The sequence below is a fragment of the Myxocyprinus asiaticus genome, chromosome 41, assembly GCF_019703515.2.
Source record: "Myxocyprinus asiaticus isolate MX2 ecotype Aquarium Trade chromosome 41, UBuf_Myxa_2, whole genome shotgun sequence".
NCBI classification, from domain to species: domain Eukaryota; kingdom Metazoa; phylum Chordata; class Actinopteri; order Cypriniformes; family Catostomidae; genus Myxocyprinus; species Myxocyprinus asiaticus.
The window spans coordinates 11,951,668-11,974,192 of NC_059384.1; the positions used below are offsets into that span (position 1 = coordinate 11,951,668).

Genomic DNA, 22,525 nt, shown 5'->3' on the forward strand with positions numbered 1-22,525 from the left:
GGGTTCTGAAGAGGATTTGGTCACTTTAGGAAAGGCCTGGGAGCAAATGCAAAGCTAAAAATAACACAATTATTTTCAGAGCTTCTTATATTATATAAAAGAGACAAACCAAAAATATTTTTAATATACCCTTATGAGCCAAAACATTATGACCACTCACTGGTGAAACGATTAACATTGATCATCTCTTAACAAGGCCACATGTCAAGGTCTGGGTAGATTAGATTGTAAGCGATCAATCAGTTCTTGTAGTCAACATGTTGAATGCAGGAGCAATGTGCAGGAGTAAAGACCTGAGTGACTTTGACAAGGGCCAAATTGTTATGACCAGACAACTGGGTCAGAGCATCTCTGAAACGGCAAGGCTTGTGGGGTGCTCCCTGTCAGCAGTGGTGAGTACCTACCAACAGTGATCCGATGAGGGACAAACCACATACCAGCGACAGGGTGTTGGGCATCCAAGGCTCAAGGGCATTGAAGGCTATCTCGTCTGGTCCGTACCGACAGAAGGTCTACTGTGGCACAAGTCACAGAAAATTGTAATGATGGTTACGGGAGGAATGTGTCACAACACACAGTGCATCGCACCCTGCTGTGTATGTGGCTGCGTAGCCGCAGATCGGTCAGAGTGCCCATGATAACCCCCTGTCTACCGTCGAATGCACCTACGATGTCAGAACTAGACCTTGAAGCAATAGAAGAAGGTTGCCTGGTCTGATGTGTCACTTCTTTTTACATCACGTGGATGGCCGTGTATGTATGCACCGTTTACCTGGGGAAGTGATGGCACCAGGATGCACTGTGGGAAGACGACAAGATGGTGGAGGGAGTGTGATGCTCTGGGCAGTTTTCTGCTGGGGAACCTTGGGTCCGGCCATTTATGTGGATGTCAATTTGACATGTGCAACCTACCTAAACATCGTTGCAGACCAGGTGTAACAAGGTTAAAATGGACAAGAAGGTGACAGGAACTGGCTGAACAGTCAAAGTAATATTTTAATAAGAACTTAAACAAAAAGACACAAGCATAAACACACACGGCAGCTGCGTGTGGCTCTCTCTTGCCCGAAGTGCCGCATCCGGCTCGGCTTTATCCCTCTCCTTGGCTGATTAGCCCAGTTGGTGGCCGGCCGTGTGCACTCACGGCCCGGCCCCGCCCTCCTCCTCGTCACACTCCTCCCTCCTTTGCCTCAGGCCAGAGAACCCCCGGCATGACGTACACCCCCTCCTTTCTTTCTCCGCCTTACGAGACCTGGGAGGGAGACAAGGGGAGGGAAAAGGGGAGAGGGAAAGAGCGAGGCGGAGCGACAGTGAGAGAGAGGAGAGGAAAAAATATTGCTTGCTGGTTCCCAGACACGCCGTCGCCTGGTCCTCCACTACTCCTCCACCCTCTGGCGGACGACAGCCGCTCCTTCCCGGGTGGACCGGAGCGATTCCTCTGACCCCTGGCGGATGGAACGCCCCTCCGCATTCTGGTTGCCGGTAGCGAGCCCCTCCGCCCCTGGCAGCGGCTCCACCGCTCCAGGTAGCCGGCAGCGAGCTCCTCCTCCCCTTGCGGATGGCGGCTGTTCCTCCACGTCCAGGTGGCCGGCAGCGACTCCTCTGTCCCCCGGCGGACGGCTGTGGCTGCTCCTTTCAGCGGACGGCAGTGGCAAGGACTCAACGACAGTGCAAACCACCTCCTTCCCGGATTTCGGCACCAAAGTAACAAGGTTAAAATGGGCAAGGAGGTGGCGGGAACCGGCTGAACAGACAAAGTAATATTTTAATAAGAACTTAAACAAAAAGACACAAAACGGCAGCTGCGTGTGGCTTTGTCTCTACCGAACTGCCGCATCCGGCTCTGCTTTATCCCTCTCCTCTGCTGATTAGCCCGATTGGGGGCCGGCCGTCCGCCCTCCTCCTTGTCACACCAGGTACACCCTTCATGGCATTGGTGTTCCCTGATGGCAGTGGCCTCTTTCAGCAGGATAATGGGCCCTGCCACACGATTTTTAATTGTATGCCTGAATTACGTAGGCTTAAGACGTTGTGCGTATTGGATAGAACACACACACACACGCACACACACACACACACACAAAAGTCCAATTTCGTCATAATATCATCATATTTTTGAATCCCAATGTATCATGCCACAATAAACCCTTATACCACTGCTAATGGCTTATTGGTTTAAACAAAAAGTAAATTGGTTTATGGAAATCTTACATTAACACATTATCTTATCTGAAATAAGTTTTGAATGCCCTCGCAATAATGCTGATATGCCAGCATTTTGACATTGGGGTGGGTTCACACGTGACTACTAAAACAGAATAATGGCATTATATTCACAGCAGAGTCTCTGAAACAGCATTTTTACCATTCATGATTTTCTGACTTTATTGTTATCTTCTATATGTGTCTGTAGTTGGTGATGGAGTTTTGTGGTGCTGGCTCAGTGACGGATCTGATCAAAAACACAAAAGGGAACTCTATAAAGGAGGAGTGGACCGCTTACATCTGCAGAGAGATCCTTAGGGTGAGTATATGTGTCCTCCAACTAGACACATTTTTAGATTTCAGAAATGTTTTTTCACCTTCTTTTGACCTCTCCATGCTTAACCTTTTGAATGATCTGTTTTTGATAGGGTCTAACCCATTTGCATCAGCATAAGGTCATCCACCGTGACATCAAAGGTCAGAATGTTTTGCTCACAGAAAATGCGGAAGTCAAACTAGGTGAGTTCACGCCCCCTGATAACAACCGCAGACCAAATTATGATGAGCATGCTGTTGTAAAAAGCTCACTTAAGTGTTTTGATTTAGTGTTGAGGATTAACTAACTAAAAGTATAATTGCTGCTAACCTAATGTTTCAGTAGTGTAACAGTAGGTCAGCTGTTTTCAGCTTAGTGCAGATTTTCCAGTAACTAACTGTTTTTCCAATAAGTAGCAGTGTAACGTGACAAATACCACACCGTTTTTATCTTTCATTGTATTTTGAAAACAATCTTACAATTGAGCAAGTTAATGAAATTATCAAAACATACTCTCTTAGAATGTTCTTTGTTTCTTTGTTCATTCAGTTTTTAATGAACGGGTTAATACATTAATTAATTTCACTCTTCCAAGAACGGAACACCTCATTTTTTGTAAGTGTTCAGTAGTGTTCTCAGAAGTCCCTGTGTTTTATATCTTCTTTTTTTAGCACCATTTTTTAAGCAAGTTATTCAAAAATACATAAAAAATGCAGTTCACACAAAACAATTACTTGAATACACATCTACTATGGTAAACAGGTTTACAGTTTCTGAGGTAGTCATTTTGATATTTTTTGGGGGGTTAAAGCTGAAATCTTTGAAAAACGTAATGTTGACGTTTAGTAGTGTGGAATATTCTTTTATTATTATTTTAAAAAAAAAACAACAGAACAGTTTTGTTTTTAAATATTATTCATATTTGAAAAACTTGCTTTCCACCAAATCAAAAATCCCTAAGACTGTGTGAATAATAATAATAAAAAAATATATTTTGACATTTTTATGAAAAGGCACATTTTGTTCAGGTCAAATGGAGTAACTCTAAGCAAACTTCTAGATATTTGTGACTCATAAATTTTTTAAAAAATATATTGACTTAACTTTTTTAATAAAATGATTAAGTTGTGCACATTCATATGTATTTAAGGGGCAAGGAAAGTATTTTAATACCTTTTACTGGATGGTTGCACCCCTTGAAATATTAAATACATTTTTTCTATAAAAAGCTTTAAATTAAACCAACATGGACACAAAGATTTCATTTCTACGAACTTGATACATGTGTTTTAAATTAAGATTTTAAAATATTTCTCTCTTTTTATCATCTTGGGCAATCTCATTTGTCAACCCAATTAAGACTTTTATTCGCCTTCTTAAATAGCTTCAATGTAGTTAGCTACTTTTTGTTACTAACTTGTAGTGTAGGTAACTCCTTCAAAAATGTAGCTTTACTGTAACTATTTAAATTATAAGTAGGTTGTATTTGGTTAGCTACAATTTCAAAATAGCTTCCCCAATACTGATTTTAATTGGTTGTACTCTGTGCTGTGTTGAGGAACCTGTGGCCCTCCTCTTGAGTTATTAGGCTTGTCATTGAGTTGTTAGAGTTTGGGAGACAGTTCAGGCTGGTTGCTATGACAACACTGCCTGCAGTGACAAGGAAAGAGTGGCACAGAGGCAGATGGCAGTATGCACTTAATCAAAGACCTTTCTGCTCGTTACAGCACGCAGACACATTAAGGCCAAATTGTGTGTGTGTGCGTTTGTTTGTGTCTTCAACAGTTGATTTTGGTGTGAGTGCACAGTTAGACCGCACCGTTGGTAGGAGGAACACGTTTATTGGCACGCCATATTGGATGGCTCCAGAGGTCATTGCCTGTGATGAAAACCCAGACGCCACATATGACTTCAAGGTACTTCAAGTGTTGCTTATTTATGCTGTCACTTTCTTGTGACAGCTCCTGATTGCTTTTTTGTGAGGGTATTTTTTTTTTACTTAAAGGGATAGTTCACTTTCTTTCTTCAGTGGAACACAAAAGGAGATGTTAGGCAGTATGTTTATCTCAGTCACCATTCACTTTCGTTGGATCTTATTGGATCCTAGTCATTCTGCCTAACATCTCCTTTTGTGTTCCATGACTTTTCATTTTTGAGTGAACTATCCCATTAAGGCATTTGGTTGGGAAAGATTGCCCACACCACTTACTGTCTAAACCCCCTGTTCTTTGTTACAGAGTGATCTGTGGTCGCTGGGAATTACGGCCATTGAAATGGCAGAAGGAGCCCCTCGTAAGTCCAACACGAGGCACAGAGCAATACAGTGATTGTCTTGGTGCTGATTACTAACACATGTCACTTCTCACAGCACTGTGCGACATGCATCCCATGCGCGCTCTCTTCCTCATCCCTAGAAACCCAGCACCAAGACTTAAGTCCAAGAAGTGGTGAGTTCCACATCCCTAAACTGCTCATCATATTTATTTTCCAATAATATAAGCAAGCTACACCAGATACAGATACTGATCAGGTGACCTACCTACCTACCTAGACAGCAATATCAAGGTATCAAATGCAGTCTTTCGATGTTAAATGTTCGATGTTAAAGCTGTTCCATAATTTCAATAATGACTTCAAAAAGAATAACAAATTCATCAGAATCATTGAAAAAATATTTGTTAGACTGATTATCCAAGAAGCACAAGGATAAAGCAATATTTTAAATGAACATATCCTAAATTACAATGAAATTATGAACCTATGTTTGTGAACTGAAGCTAATATTACTAAAGTGTTAATCTTATCAATGAAAATGCGCACGGTGTGATTTCAAATCGGATGGCCACGGTCTCGACTCCGTATGCAGTCTCCGTTTATTGTAGAGAAATCTGAGCTTGTCAAGAGAAACATTAACTCAGATATTATATTTTATACATTTTTCACTTCTTAAAATGTCTGTTAATGTTTCACACGATTCACAGGTAAGGATTCCCATGTATTCATAAACCAAACAGAGTGCGCAATGTTGAATTCCTTACCTGAAGTGATTATTTCACTGCGGAGCTCGTCTATGTCTTAAAGTTGACCATATTTACATCCACATCACTGATTAAAGTAATTAACTGGTTAAGCCTTTATTAAAAACTTTTAATCTGTTTTGAATACTATTCTGATGCTAGTGAAACTTTGTATTATGGCACTTTATCATACCACTGTCTCCTAAAGATGATTTGCTTTTGTTTTCCTCTTTTGTAAATCGCTTTGGATAAAAGCATCTGCCAAATGAATAAATTAATAAATGTAAATGTAGATGTAAATAAGGAGAAATTAAAACATGCTTATTCTTTTTCCGCTATTCTCCTCTGGAAAAATTAGAGGCTCGCTCTTGCTATTTATTCCACTGCATTTCTCTAACTCTTCATGTAATTTAACAAAATTATGTCATCTACATTAAAATAAGCGTGCACAAAATCAGCCTCGAGTGTATCTTAACTTCCTGTTTGTAGGTTATATTGAGTTATTCTCATTTCTTTTAATGTTTGTATTTGTATTTCATATTCGCTTCAAAATGTGTGCTTGACATTTCACAACACCTTGCACCTCCAGAATAACATTGTAATACATGAACGAAAGAAAAACGAAACGAACATAAACGAAAATTTTGTTTCAGCAGATATTTGTCAGAAATACGAGGAGGAACCACATGTAACTAAATATTTAGTTAATGTAGCCTACATATTCAGCTTCATCTAGTAAGAAAAAAAAAAAGAATGGAATAATAATCTAATTAAATAATAATAGCCATGTAATAATTATTAATATTATTGTTAATATTTTATGACTAGGCATATACAAGGCATATTTTATTTAAAGAAACCATAAATGTAATGGTTACATTTAAAATGGCAGTTTTATTGAATTTCTAAGCAGTTCTGGTTTAAGCCCCTCCCACATCCCGTTCTATCCAAATTCAGACAATTTTGCCATAGTAACAGATGCAGATAATGGCTTCGCTGCACACCCCTAGTCTCCGTACACATTTTAAAAAGAATAAGATCTTTTAACTTGATATGGTGTCTATAAAATGTGGCATGCCAATGCGAGACACTTATGAAACAGCTGTCAAAGATGTCAGTCTAGTGCATTTTTACATAGAAAAACAACTAAAATGCATTCTGTGGTAACGACTCCTAAGACACCTAGTTTTGGCCAAATTTTAAGGCAGGATCACATGTGTCCTTTGTGTACAAGGCAATCCCAGAATTCATTACGACAAGCTCTGTAATAATAAAAAACAAATCCACAAGTTGTGAAATGTCAATTATAATTTATATACTTTTCATTCAATACAGAAAAGTATAAATAAAAAGTTCCATCTATTTAGATGTGGACCATTTTACCTAATATTTGTGTCTAGAATGTATTTGTGCTTATTAGAGTATCATGTCATTAGCAAACTCTATTGGAGTCAATTGTGAGGCAATATGTGTGTCATGTGGAGTTGCTGCTCATTAAGACCTTTTCATTTCAGTCACTTACAAAAGGGAAGATTCCATTTCAGTTAAAAAGGCAGCAGCCTTGTAAAGTACATATCTAGGAAGAAGACCACATTACAGTTCACTAGGTTTTGGAACAGAGCTGCTGTCTCTGAATGCTACTCTGGTTTTCCAGATCAATGTATAATGTATCTTCAGGCAGAGATATTGTAGGGGCAGGGTTAAACAGCATTTAAACTGGCCACTTGAAATAAATAATTGAATAGAAATGTGCAAGCTTGTTAACTTTATGAGCTGCCCGTCCACAATGCACTTCAAATATGCTACATTTTCAGCCAGAGGAGAAATCTCTTATCTCAACAGTATATGTGGGTACAGTAGATAGAGTAAATATGATGACTTGCATATCAAGTCATCATATTTATGATTGCAACACACACAATCATATGTAACATAACAGAATACAGAGAATAAGTACCTGCTTTACCCTACCCATTTTCCTGTGCACATTCTCCTTGCAAAATCTGACAGTGTTAGTGCAAGTCTGATTTATTGCCTTTGAAGACAGCACATTGATCTTTCGTTGCATCCTAGATCAGATCATTTTTTATGTTTATTTATTTGTTTATTGCCTCTGTGTGAGAATGTCTTGCAAAATTGGTTATTTTATAAGTCGAATCAATCAATATATGAGATTCAGGATTGTGCAGAATATTGCAGACTGCCATTTATGAGTATTGAGAAGCCTGCTATTGCTGTCAGTGGCCACCTATTATGTTGATTGCAAGCGTGAATTTTTGTATTTAAGAGAGGCTGTGTCTGAATGTAAGAGCAATGGACAGGTGTGTGATTGTAAAAAGTACATGGGTTCAGCATTCTGAAATGATGTGGAAAGGGTAGTTTTACAGAACAAAGTCATTGGGCTGTCATTTGGACCCTGTCGTCCTTCTCCAGGTCAAAAAAGTTCCAGTCGTTTATTGAGAGCTGTTTGGTAAAGAATCACAATCAGAGACCCAGCACCGAACAACTGATGAAACATCCCTTCATCAAAGACCTCCCCAACGAGAGACAGGTCCGAATTCAACTGAAGGACCACATTGACCGGACAAAGAAGAAGAGGGGAGAGAGGGGTGAGTTCACTTTGTTTTTTGCTTTCAGCATCTTTGATAGAGCATTGTTCAAAAGTTTGATGATCACTAATCTAGGATTAGATGGTGCTACTGAGATCCTGTGGAATGTATTAATAGACAGGAGGTCGCTGATCTTAGAACAGCGTTCTTCAGCATACAGTACAATAAGTTTAGTGTTGACTAAGTTATTCAAAAAAGTATTCCATTACAAATGACGAATTCTCAAATTATATTACTGACTTTACTGATTACATCACAGTAAATGTAAACACACTAATGATTACGTTTAAGTTACTCTCAACATTCAGGTCTATGTTTCCTCCTTTATTATCACATGCAAATCACCACGTTTCTCCATTACAATGACTCGTTTAGGGTGCATGCTTTTCAGCTGTCACAGAAACACAAAAAGACGTGCATGTAAACATGTTGTTTATTCATGTTTTAAATGCATTCTGCATGAATTATATTATTTTAGAAAAATGTGTTACCCAAGTAATGTACTTAAAAGTAATTATCTTCTTTAAAGGTCCGGAACTGAAATCTTATTACAAGAATTTAAAATGTAATTTGTAACACTAATTTTATTAAAATTAATTTGATTACAGTAACTAATTACTTTTTAATCAGATTACACCTACAACTCTAATTTTTACTTAATTAATACAGAGCAAGATGCAACAAGATGTTAAAGCAAAACACTGCATTCCTATGGCGTTTAAAATTTCACATTGCAATTAAGTAATTTTTTTGACTGGTCAATTATTCTATTCTATTCTATTCTATTCTAGAGCTGTTAAGGTTGTAATCCAAAAAAACCAGAAGATAATTTTCCAATAAGGTCTGTGGTAAACATTAACTGACGATATGTGGATATTTTGTTTTACAACATAAATTACACACTTTCATACCTCAAACGTGAATTTTGAAGCCGTATTGAATTACATACTTAAAAAAAAACAAAAAAACACGGCTGCTTTAAAATTCATGTTTGAGGTATGAAAGTGTGTCATTTATGTCGTAAAACAAAATGTTCACGTATCGTAAAGTAATGGTTACCACAGACCTTATTTTACTTATAAGTTCAAAAACCCCATTATAAAAACCCATAGGAAAATCTAGAGGGAACCCCTTCTGGGTTCGCCTACAAATTGACGTCATGGCTGAACAGCTCAATTCTATTCTGTTCTATTCTATTTACCATTATCATTTTGGTTTTGAATGAGAATTTTCAGTGATGATTTTCATGCCAATTTGTCCCATTGCTCTTGGTCTGAACATTTCTTAAATCTTAGAAGAGCTTGTTTCTGACTATGGCATTTGATTGTCTGTTTTCAGATGAGACCGAGTATGAATACAGTGGAAGTGAAGAAGAGGAGGAAGAGCGGGACATTGGAGAGCCGAGGTACATCAACCCATAGCATACACAAAAGCTTGCAGAGTAGTTTTGGGTATAGAAGCCACCTGAATGACCTCAAGATGATGAAACATCTTCATTGCAGCTCCATCATCAACATCCCTGGAGAGTCTACCCTGAGGCGGGACTTTCTGCGTCTGCAGCTGGCCAATAAGGAACGCTCGGAAGCCCTGAGAAGACAACAGCTGGAACAACAGCAGAATGAGGAACACAAGCGCCAATTACTGGCTGAGAGGCAGAAACGCATTGAAGAACAGAAAGAGCAAAGAAGAAGACTGGAAGAGGTAAGAAAAGAGAGAGGACAATTTCAAAGTGTAAAAGACCAGTTTAATTTCTACAGTATTTGTCAAATAACACTGGTAACCGATTACTTAAACCGATTACATCTGTAAATGTAAAGTATATGTTTAATTATTTGTAAATTCATAAACAACAGCAGAAGTCTGATTTACCAGTTTAACACATGTTAGCAATATTAGCAAGACGATTTTGCTGCAAAATACCATAAAGTTTGATTGGATGAATGACCTTTGATGTCATCAACAAAACATAAGGGAAGCGTTTTCTCCTCCCTTTTAAAAGTTGATAAGCCTATTTATTTTTCTATCATAACTATGCATGATTAGTTGCATTGTTATTTGCATTTAGCATTCATACACTACCAGAACAGATAGAACGGAGCAGAATGACCTGCAACTCATTTTTAGGTCTCAACCCACCAGTTGAGAACCACTGTATGTACCCAGAGTGCTTCACTGTTGTACAAAGTCCAAATGGCAAGAAATGCTTTGCTATATCTTTTTGGTCACACTCAGACACACATTTCCTTTTGTGTGTAATGGCCCATGAGATGACTGCTGTCTTGTAATGTCCCTGGGCGACAATGGGCTATGATCATTCCACAGGAAAGTTACTCAATATCTTCAGAGTGGCTGTAGGGAATACTTCAAACGCCAGAGAAAGAAAGCAAGATCAGTAAGCTGGCAGAGATATTCCTGAGTTATGTGATGTAGGCTTTTCTCAATAGGGGAGGGAGCAGAGAAGCTGTGGGGATGAATCAGGCTGCCCAGTTGGGCATCAACCTCTCATTCAGCACATCTAACTCCCGCTGTTCCACTGTCAGGCTGCCTCGGCTGTGCATGGCTCCTGTCAACAGCCCCCGCTGGGGCAAAGCCATTCAGCATGGCTGCCTGCAAACCTATTGTTGGAGGAAAGAACTACATGTGTCAGGGTGAAGATGGGTTTTACCTTATGGGCCATTCGGACAGCATGCGTTCTTGCGTTTAAAAAAGCTAGACGCAGCGCAATAAATGGAACAGGATGCATGTTTACTTAGAAAAACAAAAAATAGTGCAGAAAAAGCATCTAAAAAAGTTAGATGGCCCGCAACAAATAGAAGAGAATGCAGGTGTCCCCAGACGCGTTTTTAAAGTTAATGGTCTTTTGAATTTACATGGCGTCATGAAAATTGTGCTCATGCGCGAGATGCTGAAAAAACAGTGAGACTTGGCAAATGGTCAGATATGTTTGTCTGGTGCATGTTTACATAGAAAAACAATTTAAAAACAGTGGAGACGGATGCAAAAACATGTTCAGTTCGTTCATACCAAATTTTTCCATGTGTCCAAAAAAGCTAGATCGGCCGCAACAAACGGAACAGAATACAGGAGTCTTGAGACGTGTTTTTAAAAGTTGAAGTTCTTTTAAATTGACACAGAATCTTAAAACATGGCGCTTTTTCACGAGATGCTGAAAAAACATTGCGACACCAAGCAACAGTCAAAGACTAGCCGTGTTTTCATAAAAAAAACATTTAAAAGCAGTGAAGATGGACACAAAAACCAGTGCGTTTTTTTTGACGTGTTTTCAGTTGTCGTCAAATGGTACTAGGATGCAGTACTGTGGAGCGTTTTAGAAATTCTCTGTTTTTCGATGTAGGAAATTTTCGGTGTAGGAAAACGCTGTTCTTGAGTGGATGAGAGGCGTAAACATAGCATAATTAATGTGTTTTCAAACAGAAAAATATATATTAGTGTGGATTAGTGTGCCTTGGAGTGAAATTTAGGGTCGGGATCTGAGATCTTATGTACGGATGGAAGAATTAACACAGATAATTTTTGTTTGTGGTGTCACAGCAACAGCGACGGGAGAGAGAGCTCCGGAAACAGCAGGAAAGAGAGCAGAGAAGGCGCTATGAAGAGATGGAACAGCTGCGGAGAGAGGAGGAGAGGAGGCACGCAGAGAGGGAGCAGGTACATGTGAACACAATCATACTCTGCACTAAGAAAACCTGAGAGGAAAGAAGCAAAGCCATGGTTCTGAAAAGTATTGTTTTTAATGCTCAATGCCAATAAGATGTACACTAAAGATGTATAAAACAATATTTACTCAGAATTCACTAAAATATACGGAGCCCCTTAGAATAGTGGTTCTCAAAATTTTTAATAGCAAGACACCCCATTATCCAAGAACATATTCGAAGGCCCCACCATTTTGGCGAAGATACGGTATTTCCTCTGGTATTTTTGGAACAAAACTGCATGTTTTCAATTTTGATTATTATGATATAGCTTATAAATTAATTTTAAGTCATTTTAAGGCCCCCATGGAAGTTCGCTGCAGCCCACTATTGGGCCTTGGCCCCCTAGTTGAGAATCCCTGCTTAGTGGACAAGGAGGGAATTTTTTTTTCTGAAATAGTTTTGCATGCCCTCGCAATATGTTTACCATGGTTTTACTATAGTAACCATATTTTAACGTTGATATTCGTAGTAAAATCATTCATTAGTAATTAATAATATTAGTAATTTTATAATTTTATAAAAGTAATATTATAGGAAAATGAAAACTATGGTAATAAAAATCATAGTTTTTTCATTATTATGATTTTACTACCATTTTAAATACCATTTGTAGTAAACCATAGTAAACACAAGAATTACCATGGTTAATCTAAAGTAAAACCATGGTTATTATATGGATACAGTATACTATATTAAAACCATAGTTTCCCTCCAAAAAACATGGTTATTCAACTTACTTTTCATAGTTAATACAATCTTACTATAGTAATACCAACAAAAACAAAACCTGGTTAGCCTACAACAGTCATAGTTACTACAATATTACTATAGAAAAATGATTTCCAAAAACTATGGTTAGTACAGTCTATAATATTACTATAGTAAACCCATAGTTAAATGGTATTTGTATAGTAAAACCATAACCATACAATTTTTATTTTTATTAACAAAATTTTCATTTTCAGTATGTATGTCATGGTTAAAATATGGTTGCTGTAAAATCATGGTAAATGTATTGTGAAGGAAATTTAAGAAATACGAATTTAAGGGCTCCTTAAAAATATATTTGAAAACAGTGTATGTGTTAAATTGTTTTTATATACTTTATATATCAAATCTTTTTATACAGTTGTGCTCAAAAGTTTGCATATCCTGGCAGAAATTGTGAAATTTTGGCATTGATTTTTTAAAATATGACTGATCATGCAAAAAAACTGTCTTTTATTTAAGGACAGTGATCATATGAAGCCATTTATCATCACATAGTTGTTTGGCTCCTTTTTAAATCATAATGATAACAGAAATCACCCAAATGGCCCTGATCAAAATTTTACATACCCGTGAATGTTTGGCCTTGTTACAGACAAGGTGACACACACAGGTTTAAATGGCAATTAAAGGTTAATTTCCCACACCTGTGGCTTTTTAGATTGCAATTAGTGTCTGTGTATAAATAGTCAATGAGTTTGTTAGCTTTCACGTGGATGCACTGAGCAGGCTAGATACTGAGCCATGTGGAGCAGAAAAGTACTGTCAAAAGACCTGCGTAACAAGGTAATGGAACTTTATAAAGATGGAAAAGGATATAAAAAGATATCCAAAGCCTTGAAAAGGCCAGTCAGTACTGTTCAATCACTTATTAAGAAGTGGAAAATTCGGGGATCTCTTGATACCAAGCCAAGGTCAGGTAGACCAAGAAAGATTTCAGCCACGACTACCAGAAGAATTGTTTGGGATACAATGAAAAACCCACAGGTAACCTCAGGAGAAATACAGGCTGCTCTGGAAAAAGATGGTGTGGTTGTTTCTAGGAGCACAATACGACGATACTTGAACAAAAATGAGCTGCATAGTCGAGTTGCCAGATGAAGCCTTTACTGCGCCAGTGCCACAAAAAAGCCCGGTTACAATATGCCCGACAACACCTTGACAAGCCTCACAGCTTCTGGCACACAGTAATTTGGAGTGACGAGACCAAAATAGAGCTTTATGGTCACAACCATAAGCGCTATGTTTGGAGAGGGGTCAACAAGGCCTATAGTGAAAAGAATACCATCCCCACTGTGAAGCATGGTGGTGGCTCACTGATGTTTTGGGGGTGTGTGAGCTCTAAAGGCACGGGGAATATTGTGAAAATTGATGGCAAGATGAATGCAGCATGTTATCAGAAAATACTGGCAGACAATTTGCATTCTTCTGCACGAAAGCTGCGCATGGGACACACTTGGACTTTCCAGCATGACAATGACCCTAAGCACAAGGCCAAGTTGACCCTCCAGTGGTTACAGCAGAAAAAGGTGAAGGTTCTGGAGTGGCTATCACAGTCTCCTGACCTTATATCATCGAGCCACTCTGGGGAGATCTCAAACGTGCGGTTCATGCAAGATGACCAAAGACTTTGCATGACCTGGAGGCATTTTGCCAAGACGAATGGGCAGCTATACCACCTGCAAGAATATGGGGCCTCATGGACAACTATTACAAAAGACTGCACGCTGTCATTGATGCTAAAGGGGGCAATAAACAGTATTAAGAACTAAGGGTATGCAGACATTTGAACAGGGGTCATTACATTGTCTCTTTGTTGCCATGTTTTGTTTTATGATTGTGCCATTCTTTTATAACCTGCAGTTGAATATGAATCCCATAAGAAATAAAAGAAATGTGTTTTGCCTGCTCACTCATGATTTCTTTAAAAATGGTACATATATTACCAATTCTCCAAGGGTATGCAAACTTTTGTGCACAACTGTTTGTTGGCAACGCTGTCTGTGAATTTTGTAACTGACACAAAAGTTAACACTTCTATTTATGTTCCAAGCAGCCATGCTTATCGGCTGTTACTGAGAAATATGTATCTGCTAATTAATCAGCTGCAGTAGGTAGATATATTAGTCTATTGCTATAAAAAAACACATAATCTACTGTACTTAAAGAGGTAGGAAACCTAAACTATGCAACAATTGACAACTGAATTCGGAACAGGAAAGAAAGATATGAAGTGATGTGTTGGCTTCACATGCTCACACTCCACATGATAACAAACTCCCTCAGATTCACCACTATAGAGAGATCAGAGTACAAGATGTACTTTGTGTTAATAAATCTATATAAAGGCGCATTCACACACATTACCTTCTGCTAGGATACTTGAGGCTGTATTCACACTTTTTAAAACAAACATGCATAAAGAGAGCATATGTATCCATCCTCTCTGTTTTTCAACCCTCTTATAATCATGTGTAATTCGATGTGCACTTCAGGCTGGCTTTGTTTTCGACTACGCTGTCCACTCATATATGCATATCAGACTCTCACATGCCTGAATTCCTTATTTAAAGCATTGTCTAGTCCATGACTCACTTCCTTCAGGGAGGAAAATGTTCTGCAGGATGGTACTGTATGCATATTTAAAGCACCCACCCACCTTCACAAATGTGGTTGAGCCGCTTGAGTCCTCTTCAATACTGAATGAGGATGTCACATGGGTTTATATGTGTGCAGAGATAAATAAGAGTGACTGACCCATTAATGACTTTGAGCCTTGATGAGACTTGTGTTCTTTTATTGTATAAGATACTGTACATAAACTATATATACAGTACACACAGTTTATGTAGAGAATAAATGCCTTAGGGACAATTGTGTATTCTGTTCTGTCACATGTCAAATGCTAACTGAAGCTGGCTGGGCTTAAAAGCTATAAAACATGCCAACCTCTTTGATGTCATAAAGCATTTCATGGTTGTGCAGATAATAAGGACAGTGTCCTCCGTTTCTCTATAATGTCTTCATAGAAACATATAAGCAAATCCAGGCATGTTTTCTCTCAGCTAAAGTTCCTTTGTCTCTGTTTCTAATTTTAAACTAATAACTCTCACTGTTTTCACAAAAGAAGGCAAATGTCCTCAAAATATGCCAGTATGTCTGCTGTACATGGGGCCTTTCTTCCAAAACACCCCTTTTTCTCTCCAGATATCTTCTTCAGGGTTCCCATGGTCATGGAATACCTCGAAATATCAGGAAACTTTAAAATTGCATTTTCCAGGCCTGGAAAAGTCTTGGAAATGTCTTGCATGTAAAAGCTTTGCTGTAAAATATTTCATCGGCTAGATGACCACGCAAGTCATAGTGGTGTCCAGTTTGTGAGTAAATCATTCTTTGAGTCAGCTCTTTTAAATGAATCAATCAAACATGTTCACAAATTGGTCTAAAAGATTCTTTAGTGAATCGAACAGAATCAAAATAAAAAAAAAAAACTTATTTCTCCATCACGTTCATGGAAAAGTCATGGAAATGCATGGGTCAAAAAGTGTGGAAACCCTACCTTTTATAAAATTGTTTTCACTCTGGATTTCTAACTTAGTGTTACATTCACACTCACACATAAACCTATTTTCGTCTCTGATACTATACCCGTTTAATGTGCATGTACACTCACTGAGCACTTTATTAGGAACGTTATATTAATACAGGGTAAGGCCTCCCTTTGCTCTCAAAACGGCCTCAATTCTTCGTGGCATGGATTCCACAAGATATTGGAAACATTCCTTTGAGATTCTGTTCCATATTGACATGATTGCATCATGCAATTTCTGCATATTTGTCAGCTGCACATTCATGCTGTGAGTCTCCCGTTCTACCACATCCCAAAAGTATTCTGTTGGATTCTATTGGAAATTGTGGCCATGAAGGGATGTACATGGTCAGCAACAATACTCAAATAGGCAGTGGCATTCAAGCGATGGTTGATTGGTATTACTTGGCCCAAAGTGTGCCAAGAAAATATTCCCCACATTATTACACCACCATCACCAGCCTGGACTGTTGACACAAGGCAGGTTGGGTCCATGCTGTGTTGTTGCCAAATTCTGACCCTACCATTTGTGTGCCTCAGCAGAAAAATAGATTTTTCACATCAGGCTATATTTTTCCAGTCTTCAATTGTCCAGTTTTGGTGAGCCTGTGCTTTTGTAGCCCATACGCCTCAAAGTTCGACGTGTTGTGCATTCTGAGATGCTATTCTGCTCACTACAATTGTACAGAGTGCTTATCTGAGTTACCATAGCCTTTCTGTCAGCTCGAACCAGTCTGGCGATTCTCTGTTGACCTCTCATAAACAAGGCATTTCTGTTTGCAGAACTGCCATTCACTGGATGTTTTTTTGTTTTTGGCACCATTGTGAGTAAACTCTACAGACTGTTTTGCATAAAAATCCAAGGATATAGGATAAGGACAGAAATAATCAAACGAGCCCATCTGGAACCAACTATCATGACATGGTCAGAAATCACTCAGATCAAATTTTTTCCCATTCTGATGGTTGATGTGAATATTAACTGAAGCTTCTGACCCGTATCTGCCTGATTTTATGCATTGCACCACTGCCACATGATTGGCTGATTAGATAATCACACGAATAAGTAGGTGTACAGGTGTTCCTAATAAAGTTTTCAGTGTGTGTATTTTACCACCTTGTAGACCTATTCAACTAAAGCTGCATTAGGCCAGAAATGTCATTCAAATTATTCTTACTGCAAAATGTCATTATCAGATGATAGGCACAAACCCAAAAAATATGATTTTTCATTTCAAATGAATAATTTGTTTAATTGTACACCGCCCAACCCTAGTCTGGATGACAATTAAAGCACACTTGAGGATTTTATTGATTTCTGTGATGCTCAAAGACACCAATCAAATTTTTTGCCATTTAACTGAAGCTTTTTAATCTAAAGCATTTCTGTGGTGCAAGTTCCCCTGGAGCAGTATGGGGTTAATTGGCTTGCTCCAGGCCAATTAAGATCAGGGTTTTCAGTGAGTCCCATGTGCATGAATCACTCAATTCCAGGGTTTTGAACACGGGACCTTTGGGTCGCCAGTCAATATCACATCATCATAACTGTGCTAATCACAAATTTGCCCACGTGGGATCTAGGCAGAACAATTTGTAGCAAGTTATTATTAGTTGTAAAGGTCTTCCTACCTTCTGATTTGCTTGTTTAATCCTTTGATCTTTCATTCTTAACTTTTTGAAGGCCCTCATCTATTTTTCTGCTTCTCTCTCTCTATCTCTGGTTTTTCCACCTGGTGTGCTTTGCTTTGGGTTAGGAGTATATCCGTCGACAGTTAGAAGAAGAACAAAGGCAGTTGGAGATTCTACAACAGCAGCTCCTCCAAGAACAGGCTCTTCTTCTGGTAACCTAACATCTTACTTTTCACTCTGACCTTCACTGTTCTTGCACTATACTTTCTTTTCATCTTCTGTGCTTGTGGCATCTGTCGGTCCCTTCTGTGGTGCACACATAGAGAGTATCGACTGTGTGAATTGATTTGGGGCGTTTGGGGTTTGTGGCAGCTCTGTTTGTTATTGTTCAGTGCTCAGGGAAATTAGACTCAGGATCCATGGGTATCAGGCCATCAATTGGATTATCTCATAAAGCTGTTGGTTTTGTAACAAGACTTCTCTTCAGAGAGCATCTAGTTATTTTTAGAACCACCAAAAGCCCAAACATGTTAGCATTTCCCTGCTGGAAAAAAAAAAGACAGCTTAAAAGGACAGTTCACCCAGAAATAATTTACTCCTCCTCAGGTAGTTCCTAACCTGTATGACTTTCTTATGCGGAACACAAAAGGAAATCATTTAATGAATATCCAAGTCCGTCTTATTCAATACAATGTCAGTTGATAATGATTCACTCCTAAGCTTAAAAAAGGACACAAAAGGGTGATAAAAGTAGTCCATGTGACTCGTAAGTCATAGTCTGCTCAAGCCATATGGTACGTTTTGGTGAAAAACAACCCGCGATTTTTCAGTGAAAATGTTGATGTCCTTTGCACGTTCATGAGCGCTATGTGAGAAGCTCGTTCGCATTGGCCTGCATGTTCACGTGTTGTTTAGCACTAAATTAGCGCTATAATTCTTTTAACCTCCTGAGACCTGAACGTGACTGCTGTGTGCATTTTCCATTTTTCTTTGTGATTTGTAACTATTAGCTCCTAATAAACATGTAAAAAAAAAAAAAAAAAAAACAACATTTCTAGAGCAAATAGTTTTCCTAAAAAACACATAGAAACCAGCTACCATGTTCCAAAACACAGCTTAAAATCCAAACCGGTAGAAGGATTTTTCCAGCAGGGTTTTTTTTTTTTAAATTGTGGTTTAATCTTGGAGGTAATCAGCTCCATATGTTCCTCAAATTCTGCTCTTGTCATCCTCTCTCTGTCTGTCTTTTCATAATCTGTTGTATCTAGGAATATAAACGGAAGCAGTTGGAGGAACAGCGTCAGGCCGAGCGGTTACAGCGGCAGCTCCAACAGGAAAGGGCTTACCTTGTCTCACTGCAGCAACAGCAGCAAGAGCCACGGCCTGCGGACAAAAAACAGCTCTACCACTACAAAGATTCTGTCAACTCTAGTGACAAACCAGCCTGGGCCAAAGAGGTACTGAGAGATATGGTTACAACTGTAACACTGTTCAGTGCTATCTGTGAAGATTTCCAAGTCATTGTTGTAGAGATTACCTGATGTACTGTATAAGCAGTATCACACTAGCCAGAGCACTGCTTTGATTCTGTAGGCATGAGGCAGTGGGTTACAGGACAATTATTATTGTGATTGCTTTTATTCAACAGTTCTATAAACAAAAAGTTAATATCAAGTAACTTACATTTTATAATGTGACCAGTTCTTTTTCTACTTTTAGGCACAACTAAATAGTCATTAGACTACTACAATAAAAACATTAAAAGCATTATGAATATTTTAGATATAGTCATTTATGCAAACAATGCATTAAATAAGTCTGTTACTTTACCTGTGAACAAATTCTATTCTTTAGAGACTGACCAAATGGTACCATTTATCAGTAGACCCAATTTTAAAGAATTGATGACTGATTAAGTAGAGAGGTGTGAATGTCTTTACATCATAGAATGTCTATTAGTGTTATTCTTGTCAACTGGATGTTCTTACCTGATAAAACAACAACTTGGATGAATCTCGAGAACCAGAGGAACACATTCAGTTGACTAGGTTGACTCTACCAAACATAATTCAGTGCTATTAAGTGTCCATTGTCTCATTAGTTATTTTTGATGGCTTCATTTTGTCGAAATCCACAGGCATCTCACGTCTTGTTGATGAACTTTTTCCCCATGGTTTCAGAATCTACAGGATGCTTATGGTTATCGTACCCTGACGCGGTTTGTCATGCCCCTCTTTGCGTCCTCAATTTTGTGGGTGATAATCTGAATGCTTTTGTTATGCTTATCTGAACACAGGTCATGAGGAGAACTCAGAGTAACTCTCCTCGAATCCCTCCCAAGAAGCACCATTCATTTAACCACCCTGGAGAAAAACAGGTTGGCCACCACCTCCACCCTGACCAAAGCCCGTATTATCAGCCCACCAGGCCCCCCTCATACCCCGCCGACTCATCCTCCCACTCAAGAGAGATGGAGCTGGCCGAGCCTCAGCTCAGGATAGTCAGTGGGCCTAACGTTCCTAGAATCCGTGTGTCCTGTGAACCAGATCCATCCGAGCTGGCCCGAATTGCCCAGCAGCTCATCGACCAAGAGTACCGTGGTCGCACTCCCGGCCGCCCCATCAAAGGGGCTGACATAGAGAAAAACTTATATGTTTCAGAGGTCTGCCTTTCACTAGCATGGTTCTCTTGACTAGTATGTGACTCACTCCTACTTTTAATCATGAACTAGATGATTACCAATCTGGTCATGTTATCTTATTAAAGAATGAATGGTAAATCTCCTTTTTCCAAATTTCTATCTGGGCATTTGGATGATCATGTTTGGAATGCCTGGTCTCTGTTTTTCTCTCGTTTTCCGGGTAAATCAGTTCCTGCAGGTTCTAACTTTATGTTGAGAAATTTGGGTGGATTTTCTTTGGCCAGCTTCCTTTCACATGGTCGTCTTGTTCTAATTTTCTATAATCTTCAGTAATCTTCTCTTTTGATCTTATCTTGTCACTCCTTTTCTTCTAACAGATGGCTGATGACAGAAGTGCATGGGTTTTGTTGGGCAAAGATGAGAGGGGTTTGGATGTGGCAGACCAAAAAAAGAGTAGTTTTAGACATCACTACAATTTTGTGGTGTTGTGTTGTTGAAAATGGGGGTTGTTCTATATACTTTTAAGACACAGATTGTGCTCTTAGGACAGTGTGTTATTTCACATCCAAACCTCCCTTTTCTCTCTAAGAAAAAAATTCCAATATTTTGTTACATTGGAGGAACATTGCTTTTCTCACTAACATGTTTTTTTCTGTACTATCAGTCGCTCGACTTCTAGAGTGGTCGTAACCAGTTCCTTTCATGTCCAGTAATGCTCGAGAATGGCGCATGACCATTTTTTCACCTCCTCGTTTGTTTGTATGATGTTCATGTATGTATTTCGGAATTCAGAACAGCTGCCAAAATGATCTACAACTATTTTCCTCACTGACTTCTCTTTTATAAACTTTTCTGTCTTTACCTGTTCAACCTGACAAACCCTCTTCCTTTGGTCCTATTTGGATGTTGTGTCAAAAATATTAACCATGTGTGTTTCATCTTTGCTTACCGAGTCATTTTAAATGGACTTGTGGAAGTGAGGAAAAGATTAACTTGCTTTGGTCTTAATTAACTTGGTTTATTTTAATTTGAGGTAGGGAGATTTTGACAGATTCAAAAAACTTATTCTCAGGTGGTTATATTTTTCTGAACAGGGAAAAGATTGTCAGAGAGTCTATGTATTTTTCTGTTATTAATAAATGTACAATATACTTATGTACAACATTTAATGTGATATTTATAAAGCTACCGAAGGACTGCATCATAACATCAATACAAAGATAGGCTATGTTATCATCATCATTTGTTGGTTTTACATTAAATGAAAAAAAAAAATGGGTTTCAGTTTGACACAAATTATAAGTAGTTTAAGTAAATACGCTGCTTGAATTGTAATTTTGAGACTCATTAATTGATTTGATCTAGAGGTCGACCGGTAGTGGATTTTGCAGATACCAATAGCTAACTTTGTGGAAAAGGCTAATAACCGATTAATCAGCAGATAGTTTATAAAAATCGATTTATAGAATGGTAAAAAAAATTCTTAGTCTTTCGTTAATATGATGGGCGCAGATATAGAGGCTGCAAGATTCCAAAAAATATAAAATCCCAGATGTTGTTTTTTGTTCAACTGAAATCCCCAAAATAAGATGATTTGGTGCGTGTAGGACTTTTAACTGTATAAAAACTCAAAACACACAAGGGGCTCTTATTTTGAAATGATGATGACTTGGTTACAATGCTCTTTATTTAAGTATTTAACAAATTAAGCTTTTTATATTTACCAGATGAAGAGTTTGGTGTATATATGTAGATTACACCAGATGAGATTTAATTAGAAATAAGGTTTATTATTATTCTCAAGATATGAAGTTGGATACACAATGTATGTGCTGACAGGGCACGTTTCTATATAGTTGCATTTTTTTTTGCATGTCCTCGCTTTAATTTAGAACACTTGATTATCTAATTAAAATAACAAAATAAGCATTGAAGTGAGGATAAAAATATGGGTGAATATTGTCAATGATGAAAGATTTAGATACAGCACATCCCCACGTGATTGTTCCATCTGCTGTTCTAACTGTAGACT

At 38.4% G+C, this 22,525-nt stretch overlaps 1 protein-coding gene across 4 annotated transcripts in view; it reads left to right on the forward strand.

Annotated features, from left to right (window-relative positions):
- Positions 1 to 22,525, forward strand: part of LOC127431603 (TRAF2 and NCK-interacting protein kinase-like) — a 92,645-nt gene that overhangs the window by 38,190 nt on the left and 31,930 nt on the right. The window contains exons 5-16 of one of the 4 annotated variants that reach the window (XM_051682090.1): positions 2,414 to 2,524; positions 2,634 to 2,724; positions 4,307 to 4,437; positions 4,759 to 4,813; positions 4,890 to 4,968; positions 7,972 to 8,147; positions 9,486 to 9,552; positions 9,650 to 9,848; positions 11,700 to 11,816; positions 17,978 to 18,064; positions 19,121 to 19,309; positions 20,149 to 20,514. In XM_051682090.1, the coding sequence (XP_051538050.1) occupies positions 2,414 to 2,524; positions 2,634 to 2,724; positions 4,307 to 4,437; positions 4,759 to 4,813; positions 4,890 to 4,968; positions 7,972 to 8,147; positions 9,486 to 9,552; positions 9,650 to 9,848; positions 11,700 to 11,816; positions 17,978 to 18,064; positions 19,121 to 19,309; positions 20,149 to 20,514 (1,668 nt within the window). The remainder of the gene's footprint in view (positions 1 to 2,413; positions 2,525 to 2,633; positions 2,725 to 4,306; positions 4,438 to 4,758; positions 4,814 to 4,889; positions 4,969 to 7,971; positions 8,148 to 9,485; positions 9,553 to 9,649; positions 9,849 to 11,699; positions 11,817 to 17,977; positions 18,065 to 19,120; positions 19,310 to 20,148; positions 20,515 to 22,525) is intronic. The other 3 variants (XM_051682092.1, XM_051682091.1, XM_051682093.1) reach the window with 3 other exon arrangements.